At 40.6% G+C, this 21,654-nt stretch overlaps 1 protein-coding gene across 4 annotated transcripts in view; it reads right to left on the bottom strand.

Annotated features, from left to right (window-relative positions):
- Window positions 1-786: 786 nt before the first annotated feature.
- The window catches only part of LOC113011259 (low-density lipoprotein receptor-related protein 8-like), an 82,123-nt gene continuing 61,255 nt past the window's right edge, over window positions 787-21,654 (bottom strand). Inside the window, exons 8-18 of one of the 4 annotated variants that reach the window (XM_026150711.2) lie at window positions 20,477-20,596; window positions 19,827-19,952; window positions 16,324-16,495; window positions 14,425-14,652; window positions 12,592-12,710; window positions 12,003-12,142; window positions 9,157-9,298; window positions 8,253-8,405; window positions 6,803-7,072; window positions 5,858-5,926; window positions 787-3,376 (exon numbers count right to left, since the gene is read on the bottom strand). In XM_026150711.2, coding sequence (XP_026006496.2) covers window positions 3,036-3,376; window positions 5,858-5,926; window positions 6,803-7,072; window positions 8,253-8,405; window positions 9,157-9,298; window positions 12,003-12,142; window positions 12,592-12,710; window positions 14,425-14,652; window positions 16,324-16,495; window positions 19,827-19,952; window positions 20,477-20,596 — 1,880 coding nt within the window. In that variant the 3' untranslated portion in view covers window positions 787-3,035. Of the gene's footprint in view, window positions 3,377-5,857; window positions 5,927-6,802; window positions 7,076-8,252; window positions 8,406-9,156; window positions 9,299-12,002; window positions 12,143-12,591; window positions 12,711-14,424; window positions 14,653-16,323; window positions 16,496-19,826; window positions 19,953-20,476; window positions 20,597-21,654 lie in introns of all 4 variants that reach the window. The other 3 variants (XM_026150712.2, XM_026150710.2, XM_080292760.1) reach the window with 3 other exon arrangements.

The raw sequence follows: 21,654 nt of genomic DNA, 5'->3' as shown, positions 1-21,654 counted from the left end.
ATACTCAGTATTTTTATTCCTCCAGACATGGTGGCCAAATTGTGGGACACAGAATTCACACAGGTTGCAGGGGATCAAATACTTATTTCACTCAATGACATGGAAACCAATTACTACTGTTTATGTAAGGTGTTTTTTCTGGATTTTCTTTTTCTCTTAAACCTGCCTTGTCTGTTAGCTTTTGTAATCAAAACACTGTTGTTCCAAACATATTTGCTTTAAGACTCCTCTTGCTAGTGTTTTTATTTTTATTTTCTTTTATTTATTTTTTGAAATATTTGTTTGACATTGTGTCTTTAAAATATTATAAAACTTAGAGACCGCAAACTTCAAATTCACCTGGGGATTAAGTAATCATTTCCACCACTGTAATTGAAATGACTGCTCCCAGCTTCCAGAGATTGCTAGAGAACTGAAGTGCTTGCTAATCTAGCTAAAGCTAAAATGTTCAATCAGAGCTATTTAACTCAATGCATTAAAGATTCAACTGAAAAACCTGTTTTGTAAATGTAGGGCAGTTAATGCAAAATCAATTAAAACTGGCATAATTAAAACTACATCACATGAATTTATACATTAATATATTCTTCAAAGCAGGGACCTACTGGCTTATGGAATAGACTTGTTGTGTCACTTTTTGGATCACATGCATTTGAACTATTGTTGGTATAAAAGCATCACACTGTGCAGCTCTAAAGCAACTCATTTTGCAACTCACCTTGTTTGAAAACTCCTTAATGGTAAAAACGTGTTGCAAAAGGAAATAATAAATACAACAGCACAGGCTGTTTTCAATCATATTTTATATATCAATATATAGAGATATTCAAAAGTAATCCAGTACAGGAAATCAAAAAAGTGGAATCAGTTTGGTCTTAACACAGTTCATCATTGCATGTACAGTAGATGGTTGATCCCTGTCTATTTCATGGAAACGCAAGAAGTAAAACAACAACAACAACAACAAAAAAAAAGGCACAAATAAACAAAACTCAATCATCTCATTGACACTGAGGTTGGGAAATGTTGCAAAGATGCGGGTGGTTTGGGGGAAGGGTCTCCACATTTTGTGAGGGTTAACAACAAAAGAAATTTTGCACAGAAAAAAGAGGATGCGAAATGATGCACAGCAAGAAACAACACAAACCACTTTGGTGGATCATTTGGATTTTTTTTACAACCAGGGAATGCAGTGCTCTCCTTTATACAAATAAATTAATATACCTGTCAACACTTTATCTAAAATCTTATGTACAGCTTCTCTTTTACATAAGTATATAATACATTATCAAAAACTTTATGAAAACATATTTACAAACCAATGAATCAAAAAGCACCCTCGCAGCTTTTCCACGGTCACACTCGCTCACACACTCACTAACACACCTGTTTCCACGCACTGTTTTCTTCCATGCAGTACACAATACAGAAGGCATTCTAAGAGGATTGTGCAACAAAGAGCATACAAAACAGTTCAGATATGGCTGTGGGATGAACGTTAGCACACATGCATATTAATGAACACACACACACACATACACACAACTAGACTTTTAAGGTTTGTAAGTGGCGTATATGTGTTAAAGATGTGGGAGGGGGACCAGTATGAAGCATGTTTACTGACACAACAAGTTGGTATCACCCTCATTACATCACCCCCTGACTTTCGGTTTCTTCGGTTACATCACATGACAGGCCTTTCTAGACATGCAGCCACCGGCCGGGCCCTCCCACACGGCGCTATCCAAAACTGTCCACTCAGATATCGGCCATCGCAGAAAGTGGAGACTGTGTGCGTGCGTGCGTGCAAGTGTGCGCGTGTGTGTATCTTGCCTGAAACAATGAATGGCTGCATTGTCAGTTGGTGAACAATTATGCATGCTGTTTGTGTTTACGCTCGGCAAGTGCACACTGTCTCCGTCCTCTGGAGAACAGCGTGAATTTGCTATCACTGCACCCCATGTGTATTTCTGTGCACATTTGTCACAGTCAAAAGCAGGTGATCAAATAAAATTATTAACACTCGAGGAATTTTGTCAACCACATAACGCTGCAGCTGCCTAAAGCGGCCGCCTATTGCTTTTCTCAAACCATTTAACATCTAAACAAGCCACAATAATGAAGACAGAACTTCTGTGTAAAACCCACTCCCCTCTAACTCTCCCTGCTCTAAGAAAACAAGCTGAATACTCTTTGTCTCATTTTTTACTTCGCTCAGTCTGCAAACCTGCTGCTCTTTAACTAAACCTCAGGGGTGTTGAAGGTCAGATAAATACATAACCTCTCAAATCAACTGTGTTCAACTACACCTTGAAATGTTAGACAACTCACCCTGAAAGGCCTTCCTCTGAACCAGAGAGAAAGCACGAAATGTAGTTAGTAACCTTTAAAAATCAATCGCAAAATGGGGAAAAAAATCTTCAAAGAAACCCACACAAATGTTACTTACACAAGACGAGTCCAGCAACAACAATGTGATTGGCTCTAACATGAATCTGTACAGATTGTCCCATCAACGCACAGGCTGTCCCAGTTCCACAGCTCCTCCTTCGCTAATAGCGTTCCCAGGGCACTGCGGGCCCACCGGGAATAACACCAAGCCCAAATTAATACATCAAGGATGACAAAGAGTCTCTCACTAGCCCCTGTCACAAAATATAAGACACACAGCACAAGCCTCACTCAATGCAAAAGAGGAACCACTCTAACTCCATTATTCCAGCTGAGGTCAAAGTCAGAAACACGTTAGCACACATTTATAATTCAGTGATTAATTCTCAGCATTGACTGAAGAAAAATGAGACTCATCTCACAGAAAAAAGGTATGAAACTATTTTTTTAAGAGTCCTGTTTGTCTTACTGGTGGTTTTCAAATGGGAACTGGCATAGGATATGGCTGGGAATGACTGCATGTAACACTTGATGATACGTTGTTCATTCCTTCAGCAAACTCAGTCCAAGTCACCTCAGACCTCACTGTGTGTGCGTGTGCCTTGAGCGGCCATCTTTTCCAGGAGTTGCCTCCTGTTTGCAGGTCACTTTGCAGTGGAGAGCATGGGCTGCTCTGCGTACCAGTGAGTCCCGGGATCTGGCATGCTGCCCCCGAGAGGCAGGGCAATGAACTGCGGGCAGGTGCCCCCTCCCGCCGCCACGACTCCCATGCTGACGCCCTGAGGGTACGGGTGGTGGTGCGCATGGTGTCCCATGGCGTCCGTCCGCCCGATGTGGATCTCGTCCTCCTCGCCCTCGCCGGTGGTTTTGCGGTAGACGGGGTTGTCGAAGTTCATGCTCTTGGTGGAGTTGCGCCGCCAGTTGCGCCACACCAGGTAGACCGCGGTGCAGACCAGGCCGAACACCACTGTGGCAACGATAGGAACTGCATGCGTTTAACACACAGCGGCAGGGACATGGGAAGGGGGGGGCAGCGTTAACGAGGCATAACGAGTCCATGGCATGAAATGACAGGCACAGAGGGGAGCAGAACAGGCATGCGGGGGGACAGAGGGGGCAGGGGGCTGCGGTGCAGAGGTTGTGTGTGGGAGGCTGGGCTAAACGCTGGGTCAAACTTGGGTCATACACCAACCAACATGTTTTCTTTATCAAACTCTAAATCAGCAACACAGAGCACCATTAAGGGCCAAAATGGAGTAATTTCACTTTAAACTGTCCTCAGGGAGCACAAATTTGAACTCATTACTGCACAATCTCCTGGCAACTCATCACAGCATATCTGTCCTTGAGTAAGCATTTTAATTTAATATTGTTTCATTAAATTACACCAATAAAGCTTTCGTGCTTTACTGGCATCATATTTTTGGGGCCCTTTACAGAATGTTCCCCTTATTAAGTATATATTGAGAACAGTCCATCTGATCTAACGGGCTCACTCATTTTTGTTCAGCTTCATTTAATTCAGCATTATGTATTAGTGTCGCACCTTTTGTAGATGCACAGTGTACAATAACATTTCTCACATAGACAGCGTGCTCATTTTCCTGCAGCCTTTAGATTTATCTAAAGGTGATGTCTTGTTTTTCTTGCCTTTAAAAAACAAAAATCTTAAGAAGACCAGCACATCATTACACAGCTACACTCAAGATCAAGCTCTAAAAAGGCCTGTTTACAACTATTACATAAACTAATATTTCCCAGTGCATCGACCAAAACAACTGAGATAATCTTGGATTTACCAAAAATATCAGTACGAATCCTAAAAGCACTCTAAATTCTATATGAATATAAAGATATAAAGATATCTTTCAAATATAAAGATAGTGAGTCAAGCAGTGACGTAAGGCTGTTATAAAGTAGGTCTGTTTAAATATTGTCTCTGTGCTTCAATATAAGACTTATTCTCTTTAATCCCTGTTTTCTAAATGAATCATCAGGTCATTAACCATTGATGAACGCCTCCCCATATTTAGTTCTCGAAGTCTCGCCCTCTCTGGGATGTTTACTTTTTTAAGCCAGACATGTTAATAACCTGTTAGCAGTTAACTTTATCAACTTTTTCTACAGCTTTTTCACTCTTTTGTTGTCCCTGTACCACTTTTAAAATGTGTTGCTGGCATCCTTTCTCATCATTTCAACATTTGTCACTTCTCATCATTTGTATGCTTTCCTTTATACTAAAACTGCATTTTAATGATCGGAAAATCACAGCATTGCATTTTTAATTATATTTTACTCAGCTTACCACCTTTTATGTGGTATAATTATCACCTCTTCTTCCTCTAATATCTGTGAACACGCTGGTTGATTACAGTGTCTGAGTCAAACTCGTGGAGCAAATGGGTGTTTTTTGTGTTTAATTAAGCAGTGAAACCTGGCAACAGCAGATTATTGTGCACTAGGCAAGTTCGCCAGTCTTTGCCTAGAAATGAGAACGATTTTATCTACAACACCAACTCCAAAAATGGTAAATAAAAGCCGATTGCATGTGTGTGTTAATCTCATGAACTCATATTTTATTCACAAGAGGACACTAAAAAAATGTGTTTAAACGTTTAAATGTTTAAACTGAGATTTTTCACTATGTTAGAAAAAATAATTGAATTTGATGTGCCAATAAAAGTTAGGATGGAGACAACAAAAAAGGAAAAGCAACATTTTGCAACTAATTAGGTTAGAAAAAAGAAAACTACAACAAAGAAGATCCTGGACTGTTGAACAGCTAGAATCCTATAACAAACAAGAATGGGACAAAATTCCTCTCCCAAAAGTCAAACAGCTGGTCTCCTTAGTTCCCAGATGTTTACGGGCTAGTTAAAAGAAAAGGGGATGCTACACCGTGGTAAACTTGACCCTGTCCTAACTTTTTTGAGAAAATGTTTAATATTTTTCTTAAAATTGTATATTTTCTCTTTTTAAACGTTTAATATGTTTTCTATGTTCAACTGAAAATAAAATAAAGGTTTGTAAGATTCCCATCACTGTTTTTATTTACATTTTACTGATCATCTCAATGTTTTTTGAAATTGGGTTTGTCTGAAATCAGACTGTGAGACTCAAATTCTCCATCAAACAACCTGCTGTGAATGAAAAAAAAAAGGATTGTGTTCATTTAGATTAATAAACTACTTTCACTGAAAGTAAAGTACTCGAACTTCAGACAAAAGATCTGAACCCAACACAACATGGTGTGAAGTGAATAATGCAGTGTGGCAGCAATGTCAGACACACAGAAAATGACTCCTGAGAAACCTCAGTGGGGGAGACCTGTAGGCCAGGCTTCTCTCGCCTTGCCACAGCAAGGTCAGTGTGGATGGGCTACAAACATTGGCCATAGGCAGCACTGAGACAGCAGCCTTTATCATGGACAGACAAAAACAGACAAGGGGAGCTGCAGCTAACTTACCGATGGGGATGACCACTCCCAAAACAGCCACAGTGAGGTTCTCACCCAGGAGGAAATGCTCACTTCCAGCTGCAGGGAGAGATGAAGCAAGTGAGAGGTGTTAGAGCGACAGGAGGAAAAGATGGAGGAGCAAGAAAGGATAAAAGTGAGAAAGCGTGCACGAGGAAAAAAAAAGTGTGAGAAATAGAGTGAAAGATAAGCGGTGCAGTCAGGAAGGACGAGGTGGCGGAAAAAGAGGGGCAATAAAGACCACGAGGTGGGGAATGAGTGATCATGCGTGCACAGATGTGAATGTGTTGCAAAGAGAAATGAGGGGAAAGAAGATGGAAAAAGTTCAAATTTTCCCTCAATGCAACCTTGACCTTCTACACTCCATCCATCTGGGCTCCATTAGACACCATTGTGACTCTATCGTTCATTTTCATGCAACATAGTTACTAATACGCTTATTAATGCACACTTTCATGGTTGCATATATTCCCTTAAAGAGACCCAATACACTACCACCTACGCAGAGCTCAATTTATGGCGGGAACAATGACAGTTTCAAGGTGAGAAACAGCCATCCATTACTGCTCTTAAAGCCAGATGACTGGCTGCTGGGGCTTGTAGATACGTCACTTTAATGCCATCATTACAGCGAGGGTGAGATTGTTAGCTACATTATGAGCATGAATGAAACCATCAGATGTGGTATTTGGTAGGAGATGAGGCCGCTCAGGTGAAAGTGGCGCTTTGTCAGAGGACTGTGCCTGATTTTTTTCCAAATCATGCAGAGGACCCTCGGTGGACATGTGAGAGATGTTAATTACAAAGGTTTGGAGCACCTGACATATCCTCAATTCTGAATGTAAGACTAATGGTTTCTGTCACATATCATCATATATCTTTTTTTCTTCAGACTCAGAACTGATAAACACAATTTACAATTCACAGCCCACTTACAGTGTTGTGAGACGCTGCTGTCTCCTGCAGGTGTGGTGGAGAGAATCATAGTAGTGGCAGTGGAGTGGGAGCCCAACGCCTTCGATTCCTGCGAGGACATAGGCTTGAGTGTGCTGAGGGGTGTGAGAGGCTCAGGGGAGCCAGATGGAGCTGTGGTCAAGCGAGGGATTGCATCCGCCTGTGACACTCCTCCTGTTCCCTCTGTCGCTCCAGTGCCCGGAGTAAATTCAGTGGGGGGTGAAGATGTTGCTGTCATGTCATCTCTTGGCGCTGCTGCAGGCAAAGTCATAGCAGAGCGAAAGCTTTCAGCTCAAGAAATGAGTGTAAATGTCTTAAAGTGTTTGAAAAAGACAGGAAGGACCACAACAGTCATCACTTTATGATTAAAATCTTCATAGAATGATGCTGCAAGATCCCTTATAGAACATATTCAATCATTAAGCAAACTAAAAATCAACATTTACCTAACATAAATTCAACAAAAATACAATCAGCCAAATAGATACTGTGTTACTATTAACACAGTATATGTGACATATATCAATTTACATTAGGAGAATTCAAACATAAGGTCCGCAGGCCAGAATTGGCCCAGAAAAGACCACAATCGGGTCGAGTGGATGGCTTTGGAAAATGTTAAAGGGGCATAAATTTTGCACTTTTACCTTTATTTTCATACTTTTTACAGCATTTCCTACTAATAAAGACCTGCCATACACACTACACTAACATAACTACAGTATGTAACTAACTTTGTGTTAAACAGTTAACAGACAGAAAAGTTCCATTTTTTTTCAATATCCAATATAAGAAGAATGTACTATAAATTTACAAAAAAAAAACATTCGGTGAATTAACAAGTAAAGTACAAGTAACTTGTACAAGTACAAGTAAAAGTAATTTTACAGATTTATTGCTTACATTTAAATATTTAGGTTATTTATTTATTTGCACTTTTTTCTAAAGCAGAACCTTAATATCGCTGTAGCTCATTAGGCTCACGATCCATAACAATTCACGGATGTTGGACGTAAAACTACAAATATGACCTTGAACTTTAAGTCTTCACCTTCACACTGTGTGTAAGTTTTGATGAAATTCTGACCAAAATGTGGCAAGAGCTGTGATTCTTGTGATTTGTGGAAGGAAGGACAGATAAACAACAGCAAAAGAGCATTGGTTTTATGCTTAACAGATTGTTTGGATGTGGGTGTACGATGTACAATAAGAAAAGCTGTTTTTGGTTTGTTTTATTTTAATTTGTTGTATTGTTGATGTTTTTTAAAATGTTAATAAAGATATAGGTGCATATAAAAATTTTCTGATAAAAACATACTGGTGCATTCCTCATGAGAAGCAGGATCCAATTATCTCCACAGTAAACACAGCATACAAAAAGCCCCCTTAGGTGTTATTGATCATTAAACACTCCATTACCACCCAGCCTCACCTGGCACACAGCCTCTCATCTCAGGCCCCAGGTCCTGTCCATCGGGGCAGGCGCAGGTGTATTTGGGGGAGTGTTCAGTGATCTGTGGAGCCTTAAGACACAAATACTCACAACCTCCATTGGCTACGCTGCCCAGATTACAGCTGTCTGGGCCTGGAGACAGTAAGAGAAAGAAAGACGGAGACAGGGAGAATTACACGGCTGTGGTTATATAAATAAGATTAACATTAATGCAATGTGAGGAGATAACACAGCCGGGAAGGCACAGTCGTCGTACTTTATTGTTCCCCACTGTGGGCACTGCTGAATTCCCTTTAAACAAAGTTAATTACTTTATGTAAACAAAGGCTCCAGAAACATGCAAAGAATAAAATCTGGTAACATACAGAAATGTGACCAGTTGTGCTACTCTGTCAGGTACATGTCCACTGTGTTCATCCCAGAGTCTCATTTCTTAACAAAAACAATGACAAAGGTGTACGAAGATCAAACTGGAAAAAATGGTGATGAAATTCAGTGAAAGATAAAATATAAATGGGCACAGACAATGCACTGGGAAGTAAGAGAGAATGACAGAGACAGATATGGAAAGTGACATGCAAGGAAAAAACACACACATATCACATTCATGATTAAGTGCTCTGTTCAGTTCAGTTTGGATCTGGATTGTCCCATTAGAGGAAACTGAGTTGAAGGCAGAGTTTGAACACAGCGTGAATGTACGGCTGCTTTACTCGCTCTACTACAATCACAGGGCTCACTATTACTTATACATGCGCCTAGGATGATATGGACATGCAGAAGAGGTGAAACTCAGCTCACATAATCAAAGGCAGGGGATGAAACTGTTGTTGGAAATGCCTAAGGACACATGCAAGTGCCTCAATCACACAAACACACACACCTTGTGGCTGTCGAAGCTGGTGGAAGACCACAATGTCATGGGGGTCATTAAGGTTTTCAGCAAGGGCATGGATGTCTTCCCCGGTCAGCCTGTTGGCCATGAAGACTGCTGCTTTGTCTCTGTCTGTCCAGTAAATACGATCCTAAGACACAGGAGAAAAACACGACAGGTCAGAACTAGTTTGTTAGAGTCTTGTAAAGTTTGACTCATATATTTAAAAGCTGTCTTATATTGTAAAAAGTATTGTTGAATTTTATTTTATCCTCAGAGTGAAGAACGCAGTTTGTTATTTTAACAGTGGTATCTGATTGGTGAACCGTGTCATCAGATCCCTGAAGTCAGAGTGTTGTATCAGAAATAAACTGCAGAATCTGCGCTGCAGTTAAATCACTGTCCTGCAACAACTACATGCAGCAACAATTCTGTTTAAAATCTGTGAGGTTTTCCTTGGACTCTGAATGTAAACAGTTAAAGTGATTTCTGTTTGATGTTCATTGGATAGAGATGGAACGGATTTCCAACAGACACCAACAGATTTGCGACTTCTACCAATTTACAAATAGACTGAATGTAATCAGTGGTGTTTCTAGAGTCTGTTGGAGCCGAAGGCAACAATTCAAAAGGGGCCCCTTTAAGCTACGTCAACAAGTCGACTGTTGCTGTCACGGTTTTGACAGTCAGCATGCTAACATCACAGCTAGCAGAGCTGGACACACCAGGCAACTAATGTTAAACATTAACGTAAACAAAAGAAACAATGTGACACTAGTGGAAATTCAGTGACCAAAGTGTTTCTCTTCCACAGTTCAGGTTAGACTGCATTAATTATTTAACATTATATTTAATTGTTTAGGCTTTTCTCTCTTCCTCTTGATTTTCAGTGTGTAGCTTTCGTTGTCGTCATTAGGTTTATGCAAACAGAGTCAGATGTCTCCTACTGTTGCAGACTTTTCACGTTGCAATTGGCTCCAGACCTGGTCCCTGTCTTCGAAGCAAGCATTTCGTTTAGTAATAGTTTTGGTTGTACAGTTGTTCCCAACCACTGTTTTCCTTAGTGTGACTATATCATGAAAAGGGGTCTGAAAAGAAAAAGTGACCAAGAAAAAGGACACAAGCTGCCCTTAGCTTGTCACTCTGGACGGCTAAATGCTGTCAGTACTTGTCTGATGATACCAGTCCAACTTATTTCAGAAGAAGAAATAAAGAGAAAATTAGGGAAAGGGAAATATGCACTTGGAAGTATTTGTTGACAGACATCGTCTAACCCATTAGCTTCTGCAGAAGAGCGGGCATGTTTAATTGGCTTTTAATGTGATCATTAAGATGATGGAGGAAATGCAAAGGAGTTTAATTGTAAATAGGAGGTTGCTATTCATGGAGCAGCAGTGCAACAATAAACAATGATGTCTTTTTATATAAGAAAATCAAATCAATTATTTGATTTTTAAAATGTTGCAACATTCTGGGATGTATTTTCAGCAGCACGAGGCTTTAAATAATTAAAACCCATTTAATATAGATCACAAAACAGCAGCACAGGCTGAAGTTTTAACCCTGCTGGTTTTTTATTAATAAACTTTTTGCTTTCTTTCCCTAGTTAACCTCATCAACAGTTTTAAAAAAAAGAGTCTTAGATAGGAAGTGACATGTTTTTTACAGTTGCCTTAGAAACCACAGGCTAATCCTCAGCGAGTGCCGAGACAACAGGCCTCGCTACACTCGAGTGTGTACGTGTGTGCTTGCGTTGAGTCAGTCACTGAGTCAGAAAGAGATGGTACTGTAATGTGATGTACAATACAACAAGACCCACTCAATAACACTGAACTGGTGTATGTCCAACTTGCTGAACAAGAAGGTCACCTTGTAGTCACAACAGGGCAGAGAGCAGAGACGTCCCGATCGATTATGTGTTACAGCAGAGGGAATTTATCATCATTTCTCTGAGCGCTCTCTACAGCGCTGGCACAGGCCGGACTTACAGCACAGAATGCAGTAGAAAATCCTCAAGGTTATGCTACACTTATTAAATGGTAAACTGTGCGAACATGTAGAGGAATTTAACATTTTTAAAAATATTATAAAAATATTTATTACATAGAAGTGGCAGAATGTAGTCATAATCCAATTTAGTAAATGACTGAACTTTACAAGCTTCATTATACTTTTATACTGAACTTATTTTACATTTAGGACAACTTCAGGCACATTTTAAAAATAACACCTCTATTTGCTCTCTAGGTCACAAATATAATTATATTATATACACCAAAGCGGATAGTTTCAAAGATCCACGCCTGTAAGTTTGGTCTGCTTCTGAAGGAAACCTCTGCCTGTGGTCTCCCCTAGGGAGGCTGATTTTAAAGGATGTTCCTGTAACAGGAGTTTGCAAGCAAAAGCACGTTTGCACACTGGCACGGATGTGTAGGACTGCTTGGCACCAGTCCAGACTGAAGGTTTCTAAAGGCCCTGACATAACATGCACAGAGGGAAACTGGCTGACAACCAAAAGCTCAAGTGTGTGTCTGTATGTGTGTGTTGCTTTTGACTGCTCCCTTCTCTTAGCTGTTTCTGTTTAGTATGCTCAACCAATCAGTCCCATGAGGGAAAAACAAACAGAACACACACAAGGACACCCACCGACTGAGCATGAAATAAATTGAATTCAACAGTCATTACGTTTGGGCTCCCTGTGCCTCTGCAGGCCCCCATTGAGGCTAATGAGAGAGATGTAGATATGATGAGATGTGGGAGGCTGAGTGATATCATGGACAACTGCCCAAAATCCCTGAAAATCTATGCTGAGTTCTACAAAATGAGGCAATGGAATAAAAGGAGTAAACACAAACCTCAAAAACAGCCAGGGCGTAAGGGTGCCCCAGTCTCTCCACGGACGACATATGCGTCCTGCGGTGAGCTCCGTTCAGGTCCACGCTGGCTATGAGGTGTAGTTTGGAATCCACCCAGTACAGACGGCGGTTGGCCACATCTGCGGAGTGCAAACATGCACACAGACAAACACACAAACATGTAGATAGGAATTTCCCGAGCTGAGTGGAAATTGATTGTCCTTGCGGTAAGCACTCTCGCACTCTGACCAGCAAATCCCTTTAGGTGATATCGATTACTTTAGAAATGTCAGATTCTCACCATTACACAACAGCAAGTTTTACTGTGTTGATCTATAACACCTGAAACATTTTCAATATCATTCCGAAGCGGCCATGATAACTTTGTAAAACTACTTCTTTCCATTATCGTTAAACATTAACTTGTGCTATTTCAATTACTTTTGACCTTTTATCAAAAATGAGCTGATTGAATGCATCGGCTCCTTTCAGGTCTGCGCTTCAGGCACATTCACAACAGCTGTTGAGGAAAAAGGGTAAAATATAGCACTGTGCACGATATAATGAAGAACAGCTGTTCTCCCCTCACCCAGTGTGATGCCGTTGGGCCACTCAATGTTATCAGCCACCAGCACCTGTCGGTCCACTCCATTCATACCGGCCTTCTCTATTTTGGCTCGCGTGCCCCAGTCTGACCAGTACATAAAGCTGGAACAAAGACACCAAAGTCATTGTGTTATTATCCAGTTAGGGTTTTAGCAGTTATTAGTCCCACGGCATTGTTCTGCTAAGTGGTTCGGCAGTAAGCCATCACTGTCACTGTCCACTACTTTAATTTAGCTCTCCTCTTTTGCTTTTTTTTACTTTGCTGTTTCAGTTCTACCCAGCATAAGTAGGCTCCTTTACTAACCGAATAATAAGAATAGTAATAATAATAACAATATGAGAGCTGCACCAAAATATTTGTCCTGGAAAGATGAAAAAAAAAGCTGCCTAAAGTTGCATAAGCAATATGCAGCCTAAAACAATCAGATATACATAAGACTGCAAAACTAGGGCACACAAATGTCTTTTTCCCCCACTACAGGCTATGCAAAAGCAAAGGTAATGCCATCCAAGATTTGTGGAAGTGATTTTTTGGAAGAGAAGGGCAGAGAAAGGGAGACATTTCTACAACAAAGAGTGCTGTAGGGAATTCTTGTAAAAGATCTCTGACAAGTGCACATTTCGGAGCTGTCCTTTCAGCACCACAAAACTACAATACAAGTCAAAAGACCACCAATATTAGTGTTACGTCTCGTACAAATATTTCACTATCTCCCATCTGCTCTAATACCAGCTTACAGTGTAAGTGTAATTGTAAACGTACATGTAACAGCATATTAGGATTGGAGCAGCTACAGCATGGGCCTCTGACACAGAGGACAAGTTTGACAAGTTGACAGCATTACTGTTTGCAGCCTTTGTCCTCGCTGATGGAGTATGTGATTGCGGTTTGAAAATATGGTTATTAGATCCCTCACCTTGGTATGCAGGACAAACAGGACCATTTTGTCATGACTAGAAGCTGAGCAGTGGTTGTAATCGCTTACACCATTAACGTCTGTGAGCACTCTGCTTTCATTTGGATTGCCATGGCTGTGATTTACATTGAGCCAAATCCCAACATTGTTAACCACCAAATTTAAAAACTGTTATCTGGTATGACTTCAGCACACTTTGAATGGTTATTTGGCGATATGAGCGAGCAATCAAAGCAGTGAAGACACAGTAATTTACATTCACTTCTATGTAAATGTTTATTACTGGCATTAAGACAATTTTGTCCAAACTGTTATTCAGTGTAAAGCATTTCTGTGGTGTGTGTGTGCCTGCCTCACCAAAGCACCTTTGTGTGTCTATTTATGTTTACTTTGTGGCTGATTTTTTTTTTTTAATCTGCATTTGTATAACCAGAACACAAAAGCTGCAGAATCACAGCCTGGCACCATTTCATAAAGCTCCTCAGGCTGTCAAAAACTATCAGGATGTTAAATGGGTCAGAGTCTCGATACTCTGGATTCTCATATACAACAAGTGTTCTCATACTGAATATTTATCATTAGACGTGGACCCAGAAGAAATTGCTAAACATATCTCTGTTTAAGGTTAACGCCACCATCATGTTTAAAATTATGAAAGAGGACAAAAAGTATAGTATAGAACTAGATGGGAGGGCATCCTATGTGAACTCAGTTCGACCTTATTATGTGCTGATATGCTAAGTGTTATGTAAATTCACAGCATGAAGCTCAGCAATTAGCATACTTTTTTAAAATGCATAAACCGTGATAATTATGGATCTTGTCTTTCAGTTTCTTTAATACTTGGTACTAACAGTGCAGATGTCTGGTGTTGTATGCATACATCTCCACTTCCTTACCCATGGTGCGGATCCAGTGCTATGGCTCGGGGTTCGCTCAGGTCAGTGCTGATGAGGACACGTCTTTTGGTGCCGTCCACCGAGGCCACGGAGATGGATTTGTCCCCTGAGTCGGTCCAGTACAGGTTGTGTTGGAGCCAGTCCACAGCCAGTCCTACAGGGGTCTGCAGAGATGATTCTACCAGTGGCACCTGCTGGGAGGGGTCACTGGCCTCGTGGATGAAGGCACTGCGGGTGGAGCAGGAGGCGGGAATGCGGAAGGAGAGAATGAGGGAGAGTTTTGAGGGGATGAGAATATGTAAGGGATAATCTACATCAAGCCAGCCATTATTACAAAATCGATGTACAGAAAGATTGTGAGGCAGAGCCTGGTTGGCTGCCTGCAGGGCACTATTTTGTGATAATGAGGATGTATACACAATCCGTCTTATCATGTGGCGCCCTACCAGAAGATTTATTACTATAAAATATTGATTTTTAGTGACTGCACTCAGAGCCAAAGAATTTTACCTGCTTGTTTAAAAAATAATTTAGTACTGATTAAACTCCAACTGAAGAAGAAAAACTCCAATCACAAGAGTAAATCTAGCATTAGCAATCAATCAATCAATCAATAAGTGAATGACACAGTTATATAGCTGGCATGTTCTTCTTTGTTATGCAAGTTAAGTCTTTTGGCACATTCATTTGACAAAATATAAGCGGACATAAAGTGATAATAACACAAACGGGACACACCCCAACAGATAATATATGACGAAGAGCAATTCTCCATTCTTCCTCTGAAGTGAAGAGACTGCAGAACAAAGAATGGGGCTGATATGGGAGCTACAGCCTTGGGCAGTGTTCAGGTTCATCCTGGGGTTAGCATCCTTCTTAGATGGACCACTTATCAGAATAGACAAGGCCTCACTCAGGATTTGCCCTGCTCACTAATGATTTGACCCCCAGCAGAGGTGTGAGGCGAGGGCAAGGGAGCTGTGCTCCCAAACAGGAATTTCAATTTTAGTTTCCCCAGAGATTTTTTTCCTCTTAACATCAATTTTATAAAGAGAACACAGTGCTCCAATTAGAAGACACTCTGGGGAGAAAACGTAGTTGGGATAACAAAAGGAAGGGTGAAATTCATCTAAAATAATAGCAGGTCTGAGCCATCGGCTAAGCTGATTGAACCCAAAAAACATCAAAAGCATAAAGGAGAAGATCTAACTACATCACATACAGGGAAATTTCATCAGTGTGCATCGGTGCAGGATTTATGAAATCGTGTTTCAAAATATAATTAAAGCACAGTTCTTTTAAAAATCAGACATTTGAAAACCACAGGTGGAGTGCAAATAGATGAAAGTAAAACATCTTTGAGTGGTTCATATTTAGAAATATTGATGATTTTTAGCAGAAAAAAAACAAGTCAAAATCCTTCCAGAAGCAAGCGAGGCATTCTGAAGAAGCTGTTTTTAGGCAGTCAGTTCAAAGCTTGATTACCTTTCATTTCAAAGGTTGTGCAGACATATAAATTGCATGTAAAGAATTCCCAGTCAAATCTGACAAAAACCTTATAAAGACTTTGCCACAAAACTTTGTCAAAAAGTTCTTCTCCCCCGAAAATGTTCCTTGCATCACTGGCTTTGTTCAGCATCGTGTCTCTTTCTTATAATGCCTCTGGTACGTCTTCATATTTCAAATATATTTGTCTAGTCGCTGACAATGCAGGCGTTTTGATTAAATGAGGCATAGTGAAAAATGTAAAAATTGCTTAGAAGATAAATAAACATTTGTCCAAGCTGTGAGGAATCTATTGTTTATGCTGCAGTTTGTCAGCAGTGTTATGTAAATCCTAAATACAATTGTTTTCACAAATTATTTAAAGATTTAGAAACTCAAAAACTATTTTTTTACCTGTAGATTTTCCGGTGAAATCGATCACACCAGAAAACACGGTTGTTTGCCACATCCAGGTCCAGAGCCACAGCGTTCTTCTGTGTGGATACCACCTGACTGTAGTCCCTCTTCACTAAGTCAATGCGTCGGATCTCATGTCGGTTGGTGAACAGTAGGTAAGGGCTTTTACCTGCACGCGAAGAAACGAACATTTCAGGGTGTGTTTTTGTGCAAGCAGGCACAAACAACACAGGCCCGGAGTCAGGGTCAGAATATGGATCAGCAAAATAAAGCAAAAAAAAGCAAAAAAAAGTTCAACTTCTCAATAGGAGGCAATTTCTAAAATGGGCTTATGAGGATGAATACATTGTAGGTGTGAGGAATACATTAGAGTTGGGATTTGCTTCAGTAATGCTCAAGCGAATCAGCTTTGACAGTTTAGGCGAGAAGAGGGGCCAAAGCGGGTATATCTTATTAGAAAACTGCTCTCGTCCTGGTGCTCCACAGATCATCTATGCACACATCAACATTAATATGCTTCAGATTAGACAGCAAGTGCACTGCTTTAAATCAACTTAACCTTTATCCAGTGGGAAAAGTATATCGTCTGGACTGGAAGAAGCAGTGGCTGTGCTCTTGTGTCAATAATTTAACCCACAAAGGGGAAAGATGTGAAGAAGAAGAAGAAGACAACAATAAAACAACAATAAGCTGGACAGTGTGTTCAGCACAGCATCAAAATGCACTTGGACTTGAGAACTGCTGACCCAGATGGGAAATGCTGCATGTCAGGGAATGATTTAGACATTGCTCTACAGTAATAACAATCCGGCTTCACCGCAGTGTTAAAAGCACTGGAACATAATGTGATGCTGGAGAGACTAAAGTCAATACTCTAAATATAATCTTTTTTCACAAAGATAAACAGCATCAGGTTTGCACGATACTACTCAATATTCTCTTCTAACAAGAGTGAAGGCACAATAATTGTTCATTAAAAACAGCTGAATAGTTGGTGTATTGATCAGTGTGTTGTACATCATTAAGTTGTACGCTCCTTATTATCTTCGCCTTGCAAATATAAATATATATCAGAGTTACCTTTGCATCTGGCTGCACCTCTTTAAACAGCAAGCTGACGGCTTTTGCACCGGCAATGCAACAAAACAGACATAGGCAAACATACACTAATTTGAATAAGATATATTCTTACCCTTTTCCAGGCTTGCAAATATAGAAAAATAACAATCTGCTACTCAGTGAATTTTACTCATATGCAACAGAATAATGATAGGCTTCACTTCCAAATACCTTGCCATGTACACCTGCATTTTATATAAATATTAATTACATGCACAGCTGAGAGATGCAGATCTTATCTGGAATGCATCTCAAAGCATTTAACGTAATCACTAGTTATTACATTTTCTATTCCCAGGGTTATTTGATTTCATCAGCACAGAAAGTGTGACCGCTACTAACAAGACAAAAAATGTCTACAGAGATGTCAGCAGTTGGTCAGGCTTCAAGCTGGATGTTAATTTCATCAAGGTTGCTCAGAATGGGCCTTTGAGGTAAGCACAACAAAAGCAATGAGTCCATTAGGTAAATGCAAAATGTTTGTAATTTAATATATATGTTTGAGTGGTTGGAGGGTGCAATATTTAATGCTCACATCTTAGTGTACCCTGCTACCATGCTAATCAGGACCAAACACAAATCACAGCTGAGCCTGATTAGTCGAGTCTTTAGTCAGAAAGCAAATTCCTAGAACAAGATGTGCTGGTGAAAATGTGTGACCTCATGGCTCGCATCACACATTTCATGTTAACCTGGATATGGTGCTATAGAAAGCTCCAGATCATTTACAATTCACCTGTCCTCTGGAATGTATTAATGTAGCCCGCTATGTGGATAACTCTTGCAGGACGCTATGAAGTAATTTTGTTATTCAAGGAGATAAAAGATTTCTTGCTTTCATCTGAAGTACACACTGTGATTGGTAAATTTGTTATTAGCTATTATCATGCACTGGTTTTCGCACTTCCTCTGAGAGTGTCCTTGTTTATTTTCACACCTATTTTTCGAGCTGTCTGTTTTGGATAAGGTCACCCAGGATGCACTTAAATCAGAACCATATATAAACAGAGGTCTTAAACTATTTCCTCATAATTCTGGCCAGGAAAAGTCGAGTGGGTAAAAAAGACTAACAAAACGCGCCTGTAGGGACGGTTTTATCTGCCTGGCTATAACTAAAGCCCACCTTTTGTCTAGTAACATCTATACTGAGCCAATCTCTTTGTGACACTGCATGGTAATAGGATGGCAGCTGCAGGCAATTATCTCTTGGGGCAGATATGAAATTCTCTCATTAATGGCTCGCTTGCCTCAGTTTCCCTTTTGACAGTCTGTGTTGTAGCCTCATTGTAGTATCGCAGTCCCGCACATCTTCTCTTTTTGCCCTTTCCTCCGTCTTCCAGCCTAAACTCTGAATCATGACAGTGACGTTTAGGACCAAGCGTTCTCAAAAAAATGGCGATTACAATGACAGCATTTCCAACCCCTCTAAAGGGGAAAATTCTCCCCTGCTGGGTTCATGGGCTGTCACAGCCAGACGTCATTTTCATTGCCTCAAAACCAAGTGACTCAACTGCTGCATTTGCTGCAATTTGGCTTCTGACACACAGCCAGAAACACTTCTCTCATGGCAATGATAAACTGATAGCTAACGCACTGGGCAGCCATGCAGAGAAAAGTACACAAGCGTTAACAGAGGCAAGTGGGCAGACACGACACACACGCAAACACACACATGCAAATGCTGAGCTTTGATATTAGCTTAGCTTAATTGAGGAAAATTAAATAGCAGCATTTGACAGCCACAGGGACAGAACCAACACATTTCATTTGACTGGCTCTTTCCTGCCAATTAAATAATAAAACTCTGCAGGGAAATGAAGTGTAAACATAAAATGGCCTCTGCATGCAATCCTCTTGCTAACAGCTTTGAGCCATAGTTGGAGGTCAAAAGACATCAGCTGACTTTGTTCTCCACTAGTCAAACAACTGTTATCAACAAGCTGAGCGGGAGGTTGGATTAAATTGGTGTAATTAGCCTCCACCGTGACTCAGCCAGGTACCCCTGAAGAGTTGCTATACCTAATTATAAGTGTTCAGCATCGCTAAACATCAGTCTGTCACTCGTGAAGCGGTCTAATGGGACAGGACCCAGAGGACAAATTCGGTCTGAGAAAAACAGAGCGGTTGCCTTGGTGATGTGATTTTTGTTTTATGTGTACTGTTATGTCAAGTGCACAAACACCTGCAGAGAAATAATAAGAATATAACAGTTAAAAGATGTTTCCTGGTTATGACAAGAGGAGGGGTTAACAATGTAGTACAGAAGAGAGTGCGGTGCAGTGTTGACGCATTTCAGTATCTGAGAAAATGTGCTGTTTACCTGAGGCACAGGTTCAAATAGACAGGGTTAACTTAATTCCTCTTTTCTTACTGTAACTCACCTTCTGCTTTGCAGGTCTTAGTGACCGGGTCCATCTCGTATCCTTCGTAGCACTCGCATTTAAAATCCCCTTTGTAGTTTATGCAGATCTGGCTACAGGCATCCGGGTTCTCACACTCATCGATATCTATAGGGATGAGAGGATTATCAATCAGCTGAGAGACAAAAACAGTCAGACAGTGACAGCAAATCACTAATAATCCCTTGTGAGCTGTGACAGATGAGAGTGGAAACTAAATTCAGGAAATGTAAATATAGAAATTCTTTTCAATGACATGACTACAACAGGGAGGTAAAAATGTACATTTTATGGCTGGAATTTTTGCAGTTTTAGGGAAGAAAGGAGTCAACAGGGAGGCAGGGTGGATCCCTGCTGACGTCTTTTGACCTGATTCTTCTCTGGGTGTGATGGCGAGCTGCTAAAATGATAGGAAGGGTGTGAAGGACATACTATAAGCATGTGTGACAGGAGTAAGACTGCACAACCTCCCCTGTGGGAGCGATGGGCAGGGAACAGAGATGGACAGCATGAGAGCTGCAAGCTGCCCAAAGCGGTACACTACACAAATGCACAAACAGATTTATACTGGCTTGGTCAGCAGCCAGCCTGCCACTCTGCTTCTGAAAAACACTTTATATTTCTCTATTTACCTCCACAAGTCTTTTTGTCTAGCAGCCGGTAGCCGGTAGGGCACCGACACTCAAAGCCAATTGGTCGGTCCACGCAGACATGGGAGCACCCGCCATTATTGATCATACACTCATTCAGTCCTAGAAGACAAAGAAAAGGAGACAGGTGTCAAAAGCAGCCGTTCATTTAAGAGGAAGGTCAGGCAGTAGGTCATAGTTTCTCATCTCATTTAGGAAAGGACTTTTCCTGCTCAACTATTACCCTGTAGCATAATGACTTGTCATGTTTTTAAAAGATAAATAAGTATGTGTGGCACACGGGTGGCAGTAATCTCTATGATATCTCAGCTTCTGTACTCGACTCTTTTCCATCTTTTTTGAATTCTTATCAGATGTTCTCAAAAGCAGAAGAGGAATCAAAGCGACACGCAGGCATCACACACGGCAGGCTTATAAAGCTTGAGAATCAGGTCCATCTGCAGGGATGTGAAATATGTGTGAAGAGGGGATTAAAGCTGTGAACTGGGATTTTAAGACATCCCACAAGGGTCTATCACAGGAGGGAGGGAGCACATCTAAATTAAACAGGTGCGCTGCCTGCATCGGCAGGATCCTAAAAATGACAGAAGCTGAAAAATAAAATGTGAAAACACAACAAACAACACGCTCTCTTTTAAAACTAGGTCAAAGCAGCTGGCACAGACAAGGTGGGCACACAGTAAATTAGACAGAAGTAGTTAGACGTAATTGTGAAGCATAAAATATTTTAACCTCATAGCAAGAAGAAAGCAAACATCACTGACTGACACTTCAGGTTCAGGTACTTAACCTCGTCTAGAAATTTATTGAATAAAGCTGCAGGTAGCAGTTTTGTATCATTTGACTGCTGAACATACATTAATTATTTATATAGCTCTTTTATTCATGCTAGATTTGATAAAAATCTGTTAACTGAGCGCATCTTAAATGGAAGCTTAACTCAGTAAAAGCTAAGATAAAAGAAAAACATTTAAACAGTGCAGAGTTTTTCAGAATAAAGTGAGGCTCCACAATCTACAAAGGAAAACTACAATCTTAAATCTGCCAACAGTTTGTTGCCCAGTCTACACATTTCACTCCAGCCAGGTAGCTTTATGTCATGAGTCAGTGAAAGAAGAGCCACAGCAAACTCCCCACATAGACAATCACTGGTTTCAAAA

Source organism: Astatotilapia calliptera, chromosome 18 (genome assembly GCF_964374335.1).
Source record: "Astatotilapia calliptera chromosome 18, fAstCal68.1, whole genome shotgun sequence".
In the NCBI taxonomy this organism is placed as follows: domain Eukaryota; kingdom Metazoa; phylum Chordata; class Actinopteri; order Cichliformes; family Cichlidae; genus Astatotilapia; species Astatotilapia calliptera.
This window is presented reverse-complemented; position numbering and strand designations above follow the sequence as displayed.